Source organism: Rhinolophus sinicus, chromosome 7, assembly GCF_057876585.1.
Source record: "Rhinolophus sinicus isolate RSI-liver-muscle chromosome 7, RSI-T2T, whole genome shotgun sequence".
NCBI lineage: Eukaryota > Metazoa > Chordata > Mammalia > Chiroptera > Rhinolophidae > Rhinolophus > Rhinolophus sinicus.
In genome coordinates, this window is record NC_142507.1 from 13,057,478 (window position 1) to 13,079,141 (window position 21,664).

Here is a 21,664-nt window from a genome sequence, read left to right on the forward strand (position 1 = left end):
ACGGAACAAGGAAAAGTACTACCATGGCAACTGAAATCGTGGAGCTCTGGGAAAGAAATCATAAGAAAAGGCAAAAAAAAAAGAGACTCATGTCACTGGGAAATATAGACATTCCCCAACGATGCCCAGGCCCTAGCCGGCTGAAGGTCTTCACAGAGCGGTGGCTACATGAGAGGCCAGGCACAGGCTAAGGACCTAGAAGACGGTGGCTGGCTGAGTCGCCTCTGCCCTTCCTGCTATCTGAGATTTCATTCCCTTCCCTCTCTCACTTGTACAGACCCACAGCTGGCAAGGACTCCTTCCCCCAAGACCTCTAACCCTTCCTCATCTCTCCTGTTCCCTAGTCCAAAGCTGGTCCAGGGCAGAGACCTGGGGCAGGAGAGGAAGAAGGGGTGAGGGTAGCGAAGGAGGAAATCAAAGATAAATCCTGTCTTTCCTCTCTCTTTCCATGTCTATAGCCTCTCTAATCAGCAACTTTTTCAAAATGGTTCCATATAATTTCTCCTTCATAATTCCTGTCCTGCTTTTAACCTCAGATCCCTTTAAACATGCATGATTGCATTCGTTTTGTCGTATCCATTCATTCAAAACATCTACCATGTGGCAGCACATGCTAGACAAGGGGGAGACAATAGTGACCAAAAAGAAAAAGATATGGTCCCTGGTCTCAAAGAGCTCTTAGCATTGAGGGGAAGAGAAACATTAAGCACATAATCACTCAAAAAACATGTAAAATTGCACCTGTGGCAACTATTACAAATAGAAGTATGTGGTTCTGGGAGGCTATTACAGGGGAACTGGCCTTGGTTAGGGGGCTCAGTGAAGGCTTCCCTTAGGAAGGGACATGAGAACAGAAGAGCTTACCAGGTAAAGAGAATAGCATGTGCAAAGGCCCTGGGGCCGGTGATAGATGAGGGATGGCAAGGATGAGAGACAGGAAGCAGGAGAGTGAAGGTGGAGCATAGTGCATGTAGAGGCTGGTGGGTGGAAGGTGCATAGGTCATGACAGAGAGTTTTGTCTTCATCCTAAGAGCAACGGGGAGCCACTGAAGGTGGTTGAGCCAGGGTGAAGTGAGTACAGATTAGTATTTTGCAAAGACCAACAGGGCTACAGTGTGGAGAATGGATTGGAAGAGGCCAGGCCAGTCAGGAAGTGAAAGATAATAGAAACTTGAATGGGGCTGGGGTGGAAATGAAGTCAGTGGGCAGACTGAAGAGTTGTTCAGGAAGTAGAGCGGACAGGACTTTGGTGGTGACAGAAGGAGTGTGGAAGAAGAAGTCAAGAATGGTTCCCTGGCAGCGTGACCGGTTAGCTCAGTTGGTTAGAGCGCAGTGCTGATAACACCAAGGTTGCCGGTTGGATCCCTGCATGGGCCACTGTGAGCTGCGTCCTCCTTAGGGGGGAAAAAATTGCACAAGAATGGTTCCCTGGCTTCTGCCTTGCACAATGGAGATGCTCAGTGTGGCGTCCCACAAAATCTGGTTCTTCCGCTCACGGACAGATGACCCTTCCTTCCTTGGTTGAATAGATATTCTACTATTGTCATCAACATGGCCATTCTTTTTCTGAAAAGGGTCTGCATATAAATGGAGAATGTGGTGGGTTATAGAAGAAAAACGTTTTTCAAGCCATGATTTTACATTTTCCTGTAGTCCCGGAAAGGAAAACAAACACTGTTTGAAAGGATTAAATGTACATTACAGAAAAGCAAGTGAATTGACCCCTGATGGTCTGCCGCAGGGACGCCTACCCCTGCTTCCCCAGAGGGAGCTCTAGTGCTTGGGAAATATGGTGACACATCATGGGGAGGTTTCACAGCACTGTCACCACACAGATATTCTTTGGGCTTTTTCTCATTAAATAGGGCTGTTTTTATGGGCTGACTCTGGCAACAGTCTGCCAGGAATGGCACTGTTTTTTGATGGGATGTGTTCTCCATTCTCAAAAGTAACTTTTGGAAAACAGCCTGTTTATACATTAGGGTTTCCTCTGGTCAGAGGTTTGTTACTTGTGGGGTCAGAGATTCATGCAGGATCCAGGGAGCCTGAAGAATGTGGAACCACAAAGCCGTAAAGGGAGCAGTAATAGTGTAAGATGCTCTAAAAAATTGAGACTGAGAAATAAGGCAATAAGCGATAGGGTTAGCAGTGCCCGTTCAGAAGCCCCAGGCTAGAGATGCCCAGTGACTGAGGAAGCAGAGGCTGTGGCCTAGACCTTTATAACCAAATGTGGTCCTAGGACACAGCAGCACCACCTCCGAAATGTAGCCTCTCAGCTTCTGCCCCAGACCTAACAATTTAGAACCTGCATTCCTTAAACAAGATCGCTAGGTGATCCTTAAGCACCTAACATGTGAGAAGCACTGGTCTGGACTAGTCTTTCAAGAAGTGTAGTGATGGTAGGTAAGAGACAGAGGAGAGGGAGAGATTGGAAATGCAAATGCAAAACCAAGAAGATCCCAAGAGAAGGAGGCCAGTGAAAAAGGGAATGGGGTCGAGAGAACCAATTAATTTAGGAAAGGAGGTGGGACTCTCTTTTTTGAGAAAAATGGGAAAGAGGAATGGAAGAGGGAATGAGAGAGCTAAGGCAAATAACTGAGAAAACTCTGGGAAGATGACCTGATTCTCCCCAGTAAAACTGGGGCAAAGTCAACTCTTGAGGAGGAGAAAGAATACAATACTCCATAGTTGAAAAACTTTCTTTAACTCACAGGGCTCTCGTTTAAATGACATTTACTTTTGGTTAACATTTCTTTGCGGTTTTTTTCCTATAACTCCTTTAAATAGGACTGTATTGATGTATTAAAATATTAAACACTTTAATGACCATTTACAATAAAACTTTTGCATTTCTCCAAGTAGTTTGATGAGCCATGAGCTTCAACAGAGCCAACCTCCTACAGCCTGCTGACACTATTAAGTCAGATAAATATCATGGCTGTAAACGTGCATTTAAAAAAAGAACATTAAAAAAAATCTATACCTACAGTTTTTATGTCTGCAAAGTTTGCTAAATCAATAAAATGATCTGAAAAGTTCATCTCACAGTCAGATATATTAGTGATTTGCTTCATTGGTTTTCTGATGACCATTTATCATGAGGTAAAGCATCTTCAGAATGAATGGTGGAAATCAAAAAGTTGACGTGCTTGCCTCTTATATAACCTAAATATTTGATTTATAAGACGCAAACGAACAAACCACCATGGCCTGTCATGCTTTTCCAGTTTCTAATTTATTCAACCTCTGCTCAATATTGATCCTGACAAGGAGAGTAACCCAAAGATAAATTTATTCACTCCACAGTTTAGTCAGGAACAAGCCCAAAATTATAGATTTTTCCCAGGCAGATGATGGCAGGCAGTCAGGGGGATGACAAATGGCTGTCTTTAGATTCAGTTAGGACAGTTGGGCCAGACGTTTCCGATAAAGATTGGAGCATGCTGGTCAAATACAGGTTCATCAGTGGCCATCATTAATTGTGGAGGGAAGACTGCCAGGGAGCTTAGCACCAGCGCTGCATGGGAAACAGAATTGGCGTCTCAGGACTGTGCAGCACTCCTCTGAGTGATAGCATGACATGATCATTTATCACACAGAGACTATCCAGAAAAGTGTCTGCTCCCTTTAGTAACTTATTGAAGGGCAGGAAAGTGAAAGCAGTTTATTAAAGACAGGAAGGCAATGAACAACCAGAGCGTATCCAAAGGGTAATCATATTTCAGTACAGGATTAGTTTAGTCTTAAATAAACATGCACTGGAGGGAGTATGTCGAGGGTCATTTATCAAGTGAGGAACAATTAACAAAACTCTCCAGGACTCTCTATCTCTGTACATTTAAAGTTCTCTTATTGTTCTTATTACTTAATTTAAAAATGATGGGCATTGTATTCAACGCTGCACAAAAATGCAATGCACAATTCCTTACAGGTTTTCAGACTGAGAAATACAGCTGAAACTCTCACATAAAATAGGATAATTATGGCTGTATCAAACACTGTGGAGAGAGCATAATACAGCGCACAGGACTGAAGGGTGAAGTTATAACTTTTGAAGAGAGTTTTCTTTTTTCTTTTAATTTTGTATTAAATTTATTGGGGTGACATTGGTTAGTAAAATTATGCAGGTTTCAAGTGTACAATTCTATAATACATCATCTATATATTGCACTGTGTGTTCACCACCCAGAGTCAGTTCTCCTTCCATCACCATATATTTGATCCCCTTTACCCTCTTCTACCCCATCTCCCCCCTTCCCCTCTGGTAACCCCTAAACTCTTTTCTGCGTCTATGAGTATTATAAGTCAACTACATGTCAGTGGTCAGAAGCCTATTCTTCCTTAAACAATTTTTGTTTTGTGTTGACCAAAATTAAGAGAAAGAAAATCAGCTGAGGGGTGAGAGGACAGGCAAAGAGGCAGAGAACTAACACATTTATTATTACCTGCTTCGTCCCAGGCCTTTGTATGTCACGGCAACTACTCCTAATTATCCCACTTTATGCATAAGGACACAGGCTTGCCTAAAGTCAGACAGTAGCAGCAGTGCCAGGAAGTTTGGCATTGCCTGCATTTGTAAAAGCCATTCCTATTTTTTACATAAGTTATTTATTTGGATAGCTCAGAATCTAGCACAGATCTTAGTCCATGACTCAAGAAGTAGTTTGTTGAGCAATGAAGTAAGCAGATCTGGAAATACTTTCACCACTTTATGTAGGAAGATGTTGGTCTCAGAAGATTAAAGGACTTGCCAGGTACTCTGTAGTAGGGCTTAGACACCCAGCTTTCCTTGTAATTATTCCCCCAAAACAGCATTTCTACATGTAGATACAGGTGCATTCTGCATATTCCAAATTTGTTACGTCCATGATATGACAGAGTGTTGTGGGGATTTTTAATATGTGGAAGGAAACTACCATCAAAGCTTCATAGCAAAAAAATAAAATAAAATAAAATAAAATAAAATAAATTTCCTAAAATCTAAAGAATACATGCAATCTTATTATAAGAAATTTTTCCAAAAATGGACCAATGAAGTATCTAAGCAACAATAAACACGATCAAGCAAAAAATAAGATGGGAGGTACAAATAGTTAGGTTAAATAGATACAGAAGGCTGAATGGTACCAAGCTTTGTAGGTGAGGAAATGATAAAGGGAATAAAAATACCAGGCAATGTATTGTTGATTACTTTCAGCTTTGCAGTTCAGAACATGTATGAATTAATCTATAATTTGTATCTCCTAATTTTCCCTTATACCTATGGTAATGTGTGCCTCGGCCTGAGGAAAACAAATGAAAGACTCATAGGTGCTTGTCTGCTGCTACCTGGAATTTTCATTAATTCTGTAATCCTCCCACCCGCCATATTCTAAATAGCAACACCCCTAGATGTGTCCAAGCTCACATATATGGCAGTGCTCTGAAAACCAGAAAGCTCTCCACAGAATTAATTATTATCAACATTTATTATTATTAGCAGCAAAACATTTGCTTTAAAATAGTATTTTTGCCCTATCGAAGGTTAGTTTTCCTTTCTTTCTTTTCTGCCTATGGCCATTGAATTTTTAAAAATCAGTTGAAGGGTCTAGAGTAGAAAAACAGTTTTTGCATTGCTTGTTTTGAGTAATTCATTACAAATGAGACTCACTGATTTTTAAAATTAAAAACAGAACTTTGGGGTACATATAAGAAATACTCCAAGTATTATTTCACTTCCACTAAACAGTAGCTAAAATAAAATATACATATTTTAAAAATGAGGAAGGGAAGAGAGCAAGGAAAGGAATGACAAAAAGGCAAGGCACTGGAAACAGAGATGGTGACATTGGATGGAAAAAGAAACCCAAATGGGGAGAGAAAGAGGAGGTGAAGAGGGCAAACTGAAGGAGCTGGTTGGTTTTTAAGGCTATGCATCTGTTTTCTCACATTCCTGCAATGTCGATGGCCTACTTACTCACTGCTCCTTAACTGCCTTCATCTGGAAACTTCCATAAGCCCCACTAAGAATAGGGGCATCTTCTGCAGCTTGGGCAAAACCCCTGGGGCAAGCTGCAGGTTGGGTCCATTTGAAGGAGTGTGACAGAGAACAGGTCTGTGGCTTCCAACTCAGGACCGCCCTTCTTGCCTTCTCTTTAGCCCCCTCTAGTATTAGTATAGACCATTTTATCCGGAAAAAAGACTTAGGTTACGCTTTCTAAGTACCTGGCACTTAGCTAAGACGCCATGAAAAGCAGTCATTACCCTTAACTGAATGAAAGAAATACTGATAATTGTGAAATATTTGTATCTTTCTTTTTCTTCTGTAATTACAGGATTTGGAGTTTTTACTGAACAAGTTGACAAAGCTGTGGAAAATGGATCTGAATGGAAATCCTGTTTGTCTCAAACCAAAATACAGAGACAGACTGATACTGGTGTCCAAATCACTAGGTATACATTTATATTATATTAATTAATATCATTTCCTTAGAGAAAGAGACCTGGTTCACTTATTACTTAATGTATCAGCAAGCCTTCAGAAATATAAATATGACCTCTGAATCTACAAAAATGGTCGACGTTAAACTAGATATTTTGAATAAGAGCAAAAGTTACAGTTGAGAAGTAAAGCATGAAAAATATCTGATGTTCAAAAATAATTAATCAAGGCCCCAGACACCTTTTCTTTACAAAAGAAAATGTGGCAGTTCCCAACAAACGTGGTTAGTGATAAATGTGTAGAACTCAACTCACCTTCTGCCAAATTTCCACTGGCACAAATCCTTGAAAGATCCTGACTCTTTAGCTCTTGGACCTGCAGATAAAATTATCAAGGTTTTCATTGCTTGACACTTGCTAAATGGTACCCTAAGAACATACGGGAGTTTCTTTCATTTGAAAATGGAGCAGGGTGGGAAGTCCTTTAGAGACCCTTACAAATAATAACCTTCCCGAGTATGCACTATATTGGGGGAGATGGACCTAAGTTCTACTACAGGGACCCAGTGATACAGCATCAGGAGACCAGCACTGCCCTCTCACAAAGGAGACCTGTGAGCCGGTTTCCTGTATCAGAACTTCTCTGACATGCTGAACTTGGGTGTAAAACTAACGTATCACAAAACCATTTCACAGCTCAGGGCCGTAGTAAACCTTGATTAATCATAATGCTAGTGCAGGGGGGAGGAAGGGATCGACAGAGGACATATCAGAAAAATCCAAGATGATTTTTCAAAATACGTATGTGAGGGTCATACCCTACCCACCGTTTACCACCCCCCCCCCCCCAGCCAGTGGTTGGGAACAGAGAATATGCAGGGAGAATAGTTATGCATATTTTTTAAAAGCTCTACAGATGTTTCTGCTTTGCACCACCCCCAGCTCTCCACCTCCTCTCCTCTCTGCCCACCACAACAATCTTTGTAGTCCACTTTCCTTAGGAAGCAGAGTAAACACAATTAATGTTTGATAATTAAGAATCTTCCAGTGTTCATGGAACCATTTGTGATGCTACAGCACCACATGCAATGCTGTAAAAGATATGGAGATAAGTGTACTGATTTCAAAATAAAGAGGATTTATTCAAAGCTTTAAAAAAAATAACTCTTTTCTATGACATATTTTATGACTGTAAAATTAATACGTATTTCTTCTACAAAATGCAGGAAATGCAGAAAAGAAAATAACATTCATAATCCTGCCATAAATCTGCTGTTAACACTTTAATATACGTCCTTTCAGTGTTGTTTCTATGCCTATATACACGTACAACAAATTCTCTTTGATTTTAGCTTGTCTTATTTTAATTTTCTTTTTCCTGAACGCAAAGCCAAATAACACAAAGTTAACTGAAAGCCTGGTTTGATGTGTCCCAGTAAAAAGAACTATGGGGAGCCATTTTCTGTTTTGTAAGTAACCCAGTTCTTACCAAATAGGATAACAATCCACACTCTTGGTTTAGTTAGTATGAGTGGAAGCAAATTTTGTGTTCAGAGCAACGCATTGAAACAAATCTCACAGGTCTCTGACCTTGTGTCCATTGCTTGGCTTCCCCTCCTGAACCATCTCCACACCTAATAACCTCAAATAAGATCACGTGCTAAAAGTGAGACAGAATCAGATTTACTGAGGCCGCGTCTCCTAGTCATTCCTCAGCTTTGTCTGGAACATGATAAAAAGGAAATGGGATTATGGTAAAAGACCTGGATTTTTCACTCCTTATCCTTATAATAGATATTTTTAAAAATATGTATTGATTTACACATATGACATCCAAAATATACTCACAAATGATACAATTATTAATAGAAACAGATCTGGAAAAAGACATCAATAAATACAAGTGGTTTGGAAAACTGAACACAAAAGAATGCCTTTTCATGTAAAGTTGTAAGTACTATAAGATGTGTGATGATAAAACATTTAGCCAATTTCTTACATTATAATTTGGAGAGCGCTGTTATTCAGTTAAAATAAGTACATGAGGCAAGATATGGAAACAATTAAAATTCTAGTGTTTATGGTTCTAATTTATATTTCTAGTTTCATCACTTGATTTTGTACTTTGGGTATAACAATGTTATGGATCATATTTAAGTGGTAATGTTAATACTTTCAGTAGTACAATTAATATTTCATCAGGGCATTGTCATTTTTCCCTGTAATAATATAATCTAAAAATTTTTACTACATCCTTTCCGCATTCTGGGATCAGGTGGAAGACATTATATGGGTGATGAGAGAAAATATATTTAACTTTAAAAATACTATATAGCAAATTTTGCTACAAAAGATAGTCTTTATATTAAATTAAAGCCACCCATATTCACGTAATTAAAAAAGGTAATATAAAATATCCTATTATTTTACGGTATATCCATACAGTAGAATGCTATCAGCCATTAAAAACTGTGTTTAAAGAAAGACGTGGTAAAAAGCTCACAACACAATATTGAAAAGTAGGATGTAATGCTGTATAAATAGAGAATTCCAATTTTATATAATGTACATCATACATAGAAAAAAAAGAATTCTAAGAAACACGTTATCAGTGGTTTGTAGTGATTGCTGATTGTGAAATACAGGCAAAGTTAATTTTTTTTCCCATTTTTCTTTTGTATTTTTCAAATATCTTAAAACATACAAAAATTATTTGTGTAATTAAGATGCTCAATTTTCAAAACTTTTTTAAAGGAACACAATGTAAAGATAGCTGAAATCTCACTTCATAGAACCAAGAGGCCAGCTATGTAAATTGTTCCTATTATAGCCTTGGTTCTAGGATATAATAAGCATTATAAATGTATGTGCTTTTAAAATACCATGTTACATATATAAAACTTCTTATTCGCTTTAAGATAAAATATATTTTGCTTTTTCCCAACAATAACCATGGTGTTATTTAAAGAAATAGGCAATAATTTTTGTTGAGTATGACAACATTTTTGTTTTTAACAATAACAATATAATGTACATATGACCCTGGAAGGGTGACCATACATTGAATTGTTTACGGTGATTATCTTTGTCAGCGACGGGAAGGCGAGGTATTGATATAGTAATACAGAGCATTTTTATGTCTTTTTCCATCCTGTTTCAGTTGCTTGTATAATAAACATATTCTTTTTGAAGTCAGAAAAAGAATTAAAAATAAAAGCTAAACAAAAATACAGAAGTTGTGTAAATAAGGTATTTTAAAAAGACATGTATTTCAGCCTACAGTGTAACTTAAGTTAGTATGCCCTATATATTGGTATATATTTACCTACATATTGTATTTTTTAAACATATATATTTTTCTCTAGAATTTCTTGATGGAAAAGAAATTAAACATATGGAAAGACAATTCCTAATAAATTGGAAAGCATCCAAAGATGCCAAGAAAATCAGCAAGAAAAGGAACAGTAAGAAAGAGGATGCAAGTAATTCATATATAAGTAAGTAAGCTGTCATTAGTAAGTAAGCTGTCATTCTGTAGTTGACCACTTCTACTAGCAAAGAGAATCTTCTACTCAACAACAACAAAAATTGGGAGAAATAAGGAAGATTGTTTAGATTTTTTGTGTAAGGTATTTGGGTGTTTTTTTTTAACTTATTTATAATTCCTAGGAAATTTAACCTGTAATGTTTATATTTGATAATTGTAGCCATTATCAGCAAAAGCTGTGTTTGGTTCTTATTGAGTATGACTGTGTCAGCTATGTAAACAGCACTGGGGGTGTGGAAAATGTATAATTTTATATCTGGCAAAAGTGCATGGTATTAATTATGTATCGTATTTTGCCATGTATAATGCGCACCAATGTTTTTGGCCCAAAGTTTCAGGGAAATAATCTTTCATTTCACTAATTCAAATTTTTATTTGTTTACATTAGGTACTTGTTTTTTTGTATTATAAAGGAATTTTAGCATTTATTTTTTTAACATATTATGGTACAGAAATTTTATGTAACAAATAATTACAAAACACAAGAACAGATACAAGGTGCAAGAAATTTTATGTATCGGTAACAAATTTATGATATTTACACATCATAGAAGGCCAAGAACTCGGCGTGGTTGCAAGTTCGTCATTAAGTTCAACAAAACCAATTCTCGTATTCCAGGGAATTATTTTGCATACGGACATCGTTATTGACTTCTAGAGTTACACTTTTAACTCATAAGCATAAATAAAAGAATTAAAAACATTTATATTGATACAGAATTAGTGCTCCCCATGTATAGTGCACATCCCTATTTTTCCTTCACAAATTTGGGCAAAAAAGTGCGCATCATACACGGCAAAATACAGTAAATGGTGACACAACAATCAGCTATGTAAATTGTGAAACCTAAGTCACTAGTATATTTGTCTAGCAACAGTTTACAAATCACATTTTTCCTCCAGGTAGAAAATAAAAATGTATCACAACCATATCTGTGGCCTACACTCTCTTATGTACACACCCCAACAGTTGCATATTTTGATTACAATATGCGTAAGTTTGTGTTGCAAAGGACATGCCAACCTCCTTTGCCTAAGTAATGCCACTAAATGTTGCTCAGCGTAATGGGTAACAATTATCTTTATCATACTGGGTAGCATCCTAGAATTACTCCATAGATCGTGCAGGTCACAACATTGGAATGAGCGCTTCCTCCATTCCACCTGTTTGAATGCTAATGGTCTTCCTGTTCCATAGCTAACAGAGGATGGGAGGCATAGAAAGGGGTTAGGCTACGAGAATAGGGACAGGGAAAGTGTAACAGTACAGTGAGGCTTTATGCATGGACAGACAGCATATTCTAGCAGCTTTGTCTCTCGTGCAAGGAGGTCAAGGCAAGGAGAAGTAGAGGTGGGGAGGCATAGAACTCTGATGATTTTGCCATCTCATGTCCACTGAATGTGAACTGTGGGAAATCATTTTGAAGAATGGGACTTTCTGAGCTGACAGTATACCCATGAATGATGAAACTGTGTTGGCAATGTGAATTTCTCAAGATCTGAAACCTGTAACACAGACAGGAGGCATTTCTCCTTCTCTGGTTATCCCTGGCTGGCTGTGAAAGGCAGAATTAGACCCAGGGTAAGGATTCCAATATTTTACACATTTTCAGTATTACATCAAAGATACCAAAGTACCTTATTAATATTGAGGTACTCATAGAATTCAACACTAGCCCTCACCCAAAATTTGAGCCTATTCTACAATAACGGTTCCTTCATCTTAATAGATTTCACAAATTTTTCCGATTCAGAGACAATTCAATTAATTTTTAAGTTCCCCAGTAAAATTCAACAAAATAATATAATGTATCTTAAGGTTTACAATTTTTAAAAATTATAGTCATTTAATTTTTTCAATAAAATCCTTATTAATCTCTTTATAATCTAGTGTGACCCCCCCTACTAATTAATAAAAGTAATTCTTAAAGCCACATAGATACACTAACAATTATCTGAAAAGGAAATTAAGAAAACAATTCCACTTACAATAGCACCAAAAAAAGAATGAAATACCTAGGAATAAACTTAACTAAGGAGATGAAAGAATGGTATACTGAAAACCATAAAACATTGATGAAAGAAATTAAGACACAAACAAATAGGAAGACATCCTGTGTTCAAGGACTGGATGATTCAATATCATTAAAATTCTATAACACCCAGAGTCATCTACAGATTCAGTGCAATCCCTATCAAAATTCCAAAGGCATTTTTCACAGAAATAGACAAAACAATTCTAAAATTCATGTGGAACCACAAAAAATATCCAAATCAACCTTGAAAAAGAAGAACAAAGCTGGAGGCATCACGCTTTCCGATTTCAAAATACATTATAAAGCTACAGGAATCAAAACAGGATGGTACTGGCATAAGACAGACATACAGACCTATGGAACAGAACTGACAGCTCAAAAGTAAATCCACACAGAAACAGCCCACTGATCTTTAACAAGGGTGCCCACAATACACAATGAGGAAAGGATAATCTCTTTAGCAAATGTTGTGAAAACTGGATGTCCACATGCAAAAGAATGAAATGGGACCCTTATTTTACACCATACAAAAAATCAACTCAAAGTAGATTAAAATATGACCCAAAACTGTAAAACCCCTAGAGGGAAAAACTGAGGGGCAAAACCTGACATTAGTCTTGGCAATGATTTCATGGATATGACACCAAAAGCACAGACCACAAAAAACAAAAATCAACAAGTGAGACAAATTAAACACCTTCGGCACAGCAAAGGAAACAGTGAAAATGCAATCTACAGAATGGGAGAAAATATTTGCAAACCATATATCTGATATGGGGTCAAGCTCCAAAAGAAAAAAGGAACTCCTACAACTCAATAGCTAAAAAACTCATAACCCGACTTTAAAAATGGGCTAGGGACTTGAACATACATAACTCCAAAGAGACCTACAAATGGCCAACAGGGATATTACAGATGCTCAATGTCACTCATCAACAGGGAAATGCAAATCCAAACCACGATGAGTTATCACCTCACACCTGTCAGGATGGCTGTTATCAAAAAAATATAAGACAAATGTTGGTGAGGACGTGGAGAACTTGGAACCTTTGCACACTGTTGGTGAGAATGCAAAATGGTGCAGCCACTCTGCAAAGCAGCACGGCAGTGCCTCAAAATGTAAAAATAGAACTACCATATGATCTCACAGTCCCACTTCTGGGTATTTATTCGAAAGAATTTAAATCAGGATCTTAGAGCGATATTAGCAGCCCTATGTTCCCTGCAGCACTTCGGAGTTAGGAGCATGGAGCTCTAACCGCCTGAGCCACCGGGCTGGCCCAGCATTTACTTTTGTAGTGTTTTGATGGAAACATTCATGTATTCATTTAACAAACACTTATTGAGCACCTAGGACTCTGCTCGACACTGGGAATTAGCAGTGATAAGGCAGCCCCCACTTCAAAGGAAATCACTGCTGGAAATGGAGTAGGATCAGTAATGACAGGGGACGTTAAGTGCAGAGAGAAAGGCAAGACCTACGCGAGCGACTAATCTACTCCCTAAAGGTTAAACGCTCTGAAAAAAGAAACTTAGAACAGCAAAATGCAAGGGATGTTAGTATTTATAGTAACTTTCGTGTACCCATTTTGTCTAAGATTTGACTATAAACTTTCCTGTGTAGGTTTCTATGTATGAAAGTCTATGATATTTTATCTCGGATATTAATTTTTTATTGGTTTTACCGTGAATCCAATTAACTTATTTAATTCCATTTCATAAGATATAATTTTATGTAGTCTAATGCTGTTATATGTTGTGTTCACAATTTAGTTATTAGTTTCAAAGCAGAATGCTTTTAATTCTTTGTACGCTACAGGTAACTTTGAAACAATGCCTCACATAGTTCCTGTTTATTACCCACAGGTGGGTAAGCCAAAATTAGTCTTTTTCTCTGCTGTACAGACATACCTTGTAAATGGAAATGCACCTCCAGAAAGCTCTCATGAAGATAACCCTAATATTAGTGAAGAGACAAGGTAAGTTCTTTCAAATATTTATATGATTTATCTTCCGGGGAGGAGGGGACACCCTCACTGTCAGTCAACAGCACAGAGGAAGACAGGCCCTTCATCTGTCTCTCCTCGTTCTCTGTTCTCGATTCTTCTTGGCTAAGCAGCAAAGGAGGGGGGGGAAGAAAAGAAAGAAAAGCTCATGGTTGGTCTAGCAGAACAGTGACAACGTTGAGGTGGAAGGATTGGTCAAGAAGAGCTGGGCGTCACAAGCTAGATACACCCCTGAGGTCGGGGAGGTGACTCAGGAAGTCCCAGAGGCAGCAGGTAGCGATGTGGGAATGAGCAGGGATCACACCAAAGGAGCCTGAGGCCCAGCTGATGATGGGTGGCCCACTGGTGAGTGGATGACCCGGAAGGGCAACTGGTGGCAGAAAGGAGGGGAGGCCCGACACGTGGGCTACTTTCACCACGGCCGCAAACCAAAGGGTCTTAATCTGGTGTCGCTGAAGGAGACATTAGGAGTTCATTAAACTCTCAAAGGGGTTTGTGATCCAACAGATACTTCAAGAATCACTGCTCTAAACTTGAGTATTATGTACATAATTTAGCTCCAGGCGAATCAGCTATAAGTCTCCTGAGAAGAAGAAAGTTGCTTTTGGGGTTTTAAAAGATGATATTGCTTCAATGTAAAGAGAAGTCGTAACAGAAAATAACTTCATTTATTCATAAATCTAATGGGCACCTGCTATGTGCTGAGCAGTACTGAATATAAAAACTCAAATGAGAGAGTCCTGATCTCAAAGATCTTCCTACGAGTTGGTCAGAGAGTCAAATGTGATATAATTAATGTATAGTGTGATAAACACTATGGGCATTATAAACCAGATCCTAATACAGCCACTAAATTATTCATTCAACTTTTTTTTCATTGATAAGCAAAAAATGATTGCTCTATTGATCTTTCCAACAGTAGTCATTTCAATACAATGAAGGGCAACCACATATTTCATTGAGAAATAATCAGTCAGTGGACATGCTTTGGAAGAGATTTCCTTTTTCCAGAACTGTCTGCTGAAGGTCAGGTGAATTTGTCATGAGACCCTCTTTGCAGGGTGTACTCAAGCGATGGTGACTTAGCATTCCTTAATAGAGCCACCCGAAGAAGAGCCATGAACAACGGGTCACACTGTCCTATCCCCATTCCCTGAAGACTGGCTTAGGCTTGTCAGGACGGAGGCTTAAGGAAGAGAGAGTCCTGGGAGTCGGAAAATGCTTCACTTGGGGAGAGGAGAACAGGTATGGAAGGGGTCCTAGTTTGGGTCTTGTCTCCTCTCCATTAACAAAAACAAACAAACAAACAAACAAACAACAACAACAAAAAGCCTGGAAGCTGTGTGAAAATTTGCTTTACTGCTTCCGTAGTATGTTCATTGTAACCACCATCAAAACCTTAGCCAGTGTGTCTGTAGCACCCCAGCAGTTTCTTAAGGATTTATACAACTGGTGTCAATTCCGCCACAGTGTTCATGAGTTTTGTTTTTTGCCAAGCACTTTTAATGGTCTCACTGGTATATCATCGAGGTGGAAAAGAAAACAATCAAAATGGACACAGCGTCAGAAAACAATGTGGGTAAATTCTATGCAATGCCATACACACTAAGGTCAGTTGTGAGCTGTGACCATACCACACACCGTGTGTTACACTGTGTTTCCCCAAAAATAAGACCTAGCTGGACCATCGGCTCTAATGTGTCTTTTGGAGCAAAAATTAATATAAGACCAGGTCTTATATTATAGTAAAATAAGACCTGGTCTTATATTATAGTGTATTAGATAAGACCCAGTCTTACATTATAGTAAAATAAGACCGGGTCTTATATTAATTTTTGCTCCAAAAGACGCATTAGAACTGATTGTCTGCTAGGTCTTATTTTCGGGGAAACACAGTATTCTCTAGCCCCAAGCAAAGCTCTAATCCCTGGGGCTACACAGATGAAACCGCGAATAAATCACTGTATCCTCATTTTCCTTACGAGGAACATTCAATACAGAGCTAAATGCATTTTTAACTGCTCTGTACTGCAAAGACAGGCTACCCTAAAAGAAGCCAGCAGTACAGAGGGGTTCCTGTAAAAAGAACGCAAAGAATGTCCTGCTTCCACCACGGTCAGAAAAGTTGATTATGTTCAAACCCGAGTCTTCAGTTTTATAATGTGAAAAATAAAATAATTACATAAATATTTCATTTTAAATATTTTATTTCCTTAGGTACCATTTTTACTGAGGGCATGCTAAAATAGCATTTTGTTATCATAAAAGACTTGTCTTGTTAAATGGAAAATCCGTGCTAACCTGTCTTTGATAAAAGGTGACCCAATGTACGGTGGGATTTCATTAAGCTCTTGATACAGATGTTGAGTGGGTGCCTGTTGCTAACATGTTCCTCATTTAGTGTAAAGCTGAGAGACACTGAGAATAAAGCTAGAAGGTCAGTAAAGCGTTAAAAACAAAATACCCAGCCCAAACACAAAGAATAGATGTTTTTTTAATTTCTAAAAAGTTGATTGAAGCAACTCCTTCTGTGAATTACTTTAAGGGAGAGAACGAGCCGGCCTCAGCCAACTCGTGGCCCACAGTCTACGTTTAATACTCGAGGTGGGGAGCCTGCTCAGAGGTGGAAAGGCGCTTAGAGTGCTTCTCCCCAATGCTCCCAGTATGTGCCCCGCTCTCCTTAAGGTTCCACACACTGGGAGCTGTGCCTGTTTCCTTGTGGGACACAAGGAAGCAACATCTGTCCAATGACAGGGAAATGTTTTCTGCCTCCTTTATAAATGCGTGCAGTCTGTGCTCGTGTATATTTACACAAGCCTTCATTCCCTACAGGGAGGAAAAAGGCAGACTCGTTGACGTTGTTTTTGACCCTCAAACTGAACTTGATACTATCAATGTACACTTTAATTAAAGATTAGTTCAAAACTATTTTTTTATTTAAAGGCTGATGCTGAACAAATGCCTTCACTGTTCAATTAAAATATACGGTATTAAACAAAAAATGTACACATTATTGCCTCTTTTTGTGTTTGTCACAGTAAATACTTCTGACAGATGTTTCCTCTCTTTTCAAACATGCTAGGAGGTGCTTGAGCCTTAGTAATTTTAAAATAGACATTAAATGCATTTACATATTGTAAATAAGATCCACTGAAAATACTGTACAGTGAAAAAACCAAATTGTTGTTTGGTTATTTCACTATCTTTCAAGCCCAAGGAATGTCAATAGAGTCAATCCATTTCTTTTGTTAATGCAAAAATAATAACCTTCTAGCTGGGTTAGAATGTCCTTAGTTTCAGATAACTATAAGGAATGTGAATCTCTGGGACCCATAATTCATAGGAAATGTTCATGTATGTTATTTAGCTATTTATAAAATTCCTACTATCTTCAGTTAGAATATGGAAGCATTGATTTCTTTGAATTAAAAAGTGAACTTGACAACCAGTAAAAATAACTTGCTTTCACCACTGTTAAGGTTGTGTTTGAACAGTTGCGACAACAGATCTTCTATGTGCTTCAAGAAGAATTTTTAAAACTTAGAAAATATTTTTTAGTCACAAAACTCTAGGATGATCTTACATAATCTTATTCGCAAAGCTCTAAATGCCTTTAATTTTGTTGTGTTGAACCTAACCTCAGTCTGATTGATTTTATAGGCAAAATAAACTTATGTATCAGAAATGTAGGTACAATGTTAAGATTTTGATATGCAGTTCTCAAAGAACTCTTTTGAAATTAGGACCCCACCCCTGAAAAAAAAAAAGCAATTGTGGTAAGCAACAAAGTTTTTAAAACAGTGTAAGGTAGCTTTTGTGACTTCTAGTCTCCACTCTGTCAATGGCTTACTCTGGAAACAAGAGTTATATGACCTCTAATTTATAGGAATTATATTAGTTATTTTCCAGTCCAAAATGTCTATTTGAAAGCTGAATCTTCATTACTCAAACAAATTAAAACAAAACAAAAAAGCAGTAGAACCCTTTGAGATGAGAATCCTACCAGCCTTATTTCATAGATGGGACATGAGCAATGGAGATGGCCCATAGGGACCTGTAGTCACGGACCTCACAGTCAAATCCCAGAGCTGGGATTTGAATCCAGGTCACTGACTCCAAAAGCCGAGTTCTCAACTGCTCCGCAAGGAGGTCTCAAAAATGTCCTCAGGTCCGGGCAGGTAAAGTAAGTGAGGAAAAGAGGTGAGACTATGATTGAGGGGAATTAGAGAGCACATGTCCAACTAAAGGCAGGTACAGCTACTTGGCTCCCAAACAATGCAGTCAGGCAGATATGCTGAACTTGAGAAATCACACTAGCTGGCAAGCAAGATATCCAGATTGTGGAATTATCTGATTTTAAAATATTGGATCATTTTTTTCTTTAAAAATATCTATTAAAATAGATAAGAAAAAATCCTGTAATGCTAACAAAGATATGGAGCAACTGAAACTCCCAGGCACGACTGGTGAAAGTTCAAAAATATTAGGTTGGTACAAAAGTAATTGTGGTTTAAAAGGTTAAAAATAATTGCAAAAACCTCAATTACTTTTGAACCAACCTAATGGTACAGCTACTTTGGAAAATAGTTTGACCTCTTCTTATAAAGTTAAACAGACTTACCACATCTGGAGTTCCTTTCCTTGGTATTTTCCAAAGTGAAATGAACCTATACCCACACAAAAATCTGTACCCAAATCAAAAATCTGTACCCAAATGTTTGTAGTGGCTTATTCATAATCACCAAAAACTGGAAACAACCCAAAGATCTCTGGACTGGGGAATGGATGAACTGTATACAGTATATCCACACAATGGAATATTACTCAGCATTAAAAAGGAATGAACTAGTGATACACGAAACGACATGGATAGACCTCAAAAGCATTATTCAAGCAAAAGAAGCCAGACTTAAAAGGCTCAATACTGTATGATTCTATGATGTTCTGGCAAAGGCAAAACTACAGAGACAGAAAACAGATCAGTAGTTGACAAGGTCTTAGTGGGTGACTGCAAAGGGTCAGCACAAAGGAACTGGGGAATGGGGGTGATGAAATATTGCTCATCTTTATTGTGGTAGTGGTTACATGACTGTATATGTTTATCAAATCTTGGTGAACAATAGTCTTAAAAGAGTGAATTTAACTATGTAAATTATATTTTAAACAATGAGTGAAATAGTTGAAGGGTAAAAAATGCACCAATTATATAAAACTTATGTATGATATATATATATATATATATATATATATATATATATATATATATATATATATATAGTGCTTTGAAATATATATATATATATATATATATTTCAAAGCACTATATTTTCTTCACTGTATGTGTGATCAATTTACATTATAGCGTTCAAATGACAAATTATTCGACCTACTTAGCAAAAAGACAAGTATAATTTTAAGACCTACACCACACTCTGAAATAAAACGTATAGCACTCTAAAGCCATGTACTTTCTGGAAGACTAGACAAGAACTCCAAAGAATGATATACTATAGAAATAGTATTTGCACTGTTAATAGGAATCCAGTTAAAGTATGCCCTTTGTTGAGATAATAGACATAAAAAGATGTTTTGCAGATAATAAAGAACTCGACAAATATTAAATAGAGTAGTATGGTAAAAAGCACAAGCGTTAGGGTCAATCTGCCTGGCTTACAACCCGTCTGCCGCTTACTGTGTGACCCTCGGGCAAGTTACTCAATCCCTCTGAGCTTCATTTTCTCAACTATAAAATGTAAAATCCTCAAAGGGTTTTTGTAAAGTCTAACTGGAAGATAAAGTACTTGTAAAGCACTTAGCACATATAAAGAGTTAAATAAGGTTATCCGTCATTAATTTATGTAATGTTGAAAATTTGAAAGATTTTCATCTATTTTGAATTTAACAGCAAATGCTAGCTTCTTGCAGGAATTCAGACTAATCTAGAATCGTTAGAGAATTCAGACTGGCTGCTTGGAGAGGCAGCAGATAGCACAAGTTCGCGGTGGTTGGACTTGTTACATCAGTCCTTTCTTCCTGACCTGCTGGGAAACACAGCTGGCCACCAGCCAGCCACTGTTACTAGCAGTGAAGAGCCCCAGCTGTGCCCCCACCTCTGGCAGTAACAGCAGACTCTAGCAGGCGAGGCTAAGGTGAGGGTGTGAGATGGCAAAGATGCAAAATTTAAGGCTCTCTACACACCTAATTTGCCTCACCCTCGTCCTGGCCCACTTTCCCTCCAATATTCTTATTTCCACACCTCTCCTAACTCATAGATTTTCCTATTCTTCCCTGTCCCAGAGGGAGGAATCTTTATGTTTCTGCTCCCATTAAAGCTTGAGAAGATTCACACAGTTTGGTGACTAATCATTAGCCTGGTTATTGTGTCCTAGATACTGTTTGCTACCTGTTTTGGATAACTTGCATTCTTGAAATAATTTAACGCTGTGTGTGTGTTTTTCTCTATTAGTACAGGAATCTCTTTGAAGGAATCTGAAAACTTAGTGACAAAAAGACGAAGTACTCACACCTCACCTTCTCCATAACCGAAAAGTAAAAGAACATTTGTAAAACAGGAGTCAGTTCAGCCTTAAGTGATCTGAAACATCTGACTTTTTTAAATCTTTATAGAACAAGGCGACATCATCTTTTGTGATTTGTAGCTTTATGGTATCTCTTTATATGAGAAAAACCTTTAAAAGTTCTTGTTTGATTTGCTTCTTTATGGAATCTGAAACATTGCTTTCCAATTGCTTTACTCCTCACTACGTGTAATTTACTGGGGAAATGAAGATGTGCTTTCTCATGCATCAAAACAAAGTAATCTTTTCTTGAACAAATGGTGTTTTGGTGTGCTTCTTTCTAAAGTGTCACTCTAATTGCAGTGATTGAACAGAAATTGACAGGAAAGCCTGACGATTATTCTGATTCGCTCTAATATACAAAACTGTGAAACGACATAGTCAAATACAAATGCCACCATTACTATGTACTACTTGGTCGTTCCAGTTTAAAAATCTGTTGTAAAGTATGAATTGATGTCCCCCACACTCATGAATGATACTGTAAATCTGATAGTCTTGACCCCAAACATTTTGAGAAGTCCTGCTCTTCGAATTGTAGGCAGTGTTTCAAGGACATACTAATTCGTTGCTAGAAAATCTTGTGCGTCCCCTCAGACTTCGCCTCTGAAGGCGAGGGGTCCGAGCCACGCGGAAGCCACGGAGGGCTGGGGGCGCCGCGGGCCCAGCGCGCCCCGGGCGGGCTCTGAACCCCCTTAGGGCGCAGCGCCGGCGTCCGCAAAGCGCCCTGGCTGGAGACCCTCAGCGCACAGCTGCCAGCCACGCTTCCCGCGGGTCCCCAAGTGCAAGACACCTCCGTGCGTTCCTCGCAGGAGGACGGGCCAGGACTAATTTTAAGTCCAGATAATGATACAAAGCGGAGACCCCGCGGGGACAACGGAGGCGGCCGGCCCTCGGAAGGGTGCGCGCCCCTCGGAAGAAGCGATCGAAATCCCAGGGCCATGTACGCAGGTTGGAGAACTTCCTAAACTTAGTACCAGCGACGTGGGAGCATCCGAGGGAAGTGGTTTGTCTCTGAGCGGCTCCTAAGCGGGTCACAGAGACCCAGGTGGAGGGACTCCTGCTTTAAGTAATTAG

General features: G+C 38.4%; 1 protein-coding gene and 1 long non-coding RNA gene across 4 annotated transcripts in view; one reads left to right on the forward strand and one right to left on the reverse strand.

The window, feature by feature from the left end:
* PPP1R42 (protein phosphatase 1 regulatory subunit 42) overlaps positions 1 to 20,486 on the forward strand; it is a 39,921-nt gene extending 19,435 nt beyond the window's left edge. Inside the window, exons 6-9 of one of the 3 annotated variants that reach the window (XR_016021692.1) lie at positions 6,315 to 6,432; positions 9,786 to 9,917; positions 13,870 to 13,982; positions 20,476 to 20,486. Coding sequence is in view for 2 of the 3 variants with exons in the window: in XM_074318664.2 (XP_074174765.2) it covers positions 6,315 to 6,432; positions 9,786 to 9,917; positions 13,870 to 13,877 (258 nt within the window). In the remaining variant the exon portion in view is untranslated. Of the gene's footprint in view, positions 1 to 6,314; positions 6,433 to 9,785; positions 10,599 to 13,869; positions 15,660 to 20,475 lie in introns of those variants that run through there. The other 2 variants (XM_074318664.2, XM_088799393.1) reach the window with 2 other exon arrangements.
* Positions 1 to 21,664, reverse strand: part of LOC141568513 (uncharacterized) — a 55,554-nt gene that overhangs the window by 33,594 nt on the left and 296 nt on the right. Inside the window, exon 2 of the long non-coding RNA XR_012491665.2 lies at positions 6,736 to 6,796. This is a non-coding gene — a long non-coding RNA (uncharacterized LOC141568513). The remainder of the gene's footprint in view (positions 1 to 6,735; positions 6,797 to 21,664) is intronic.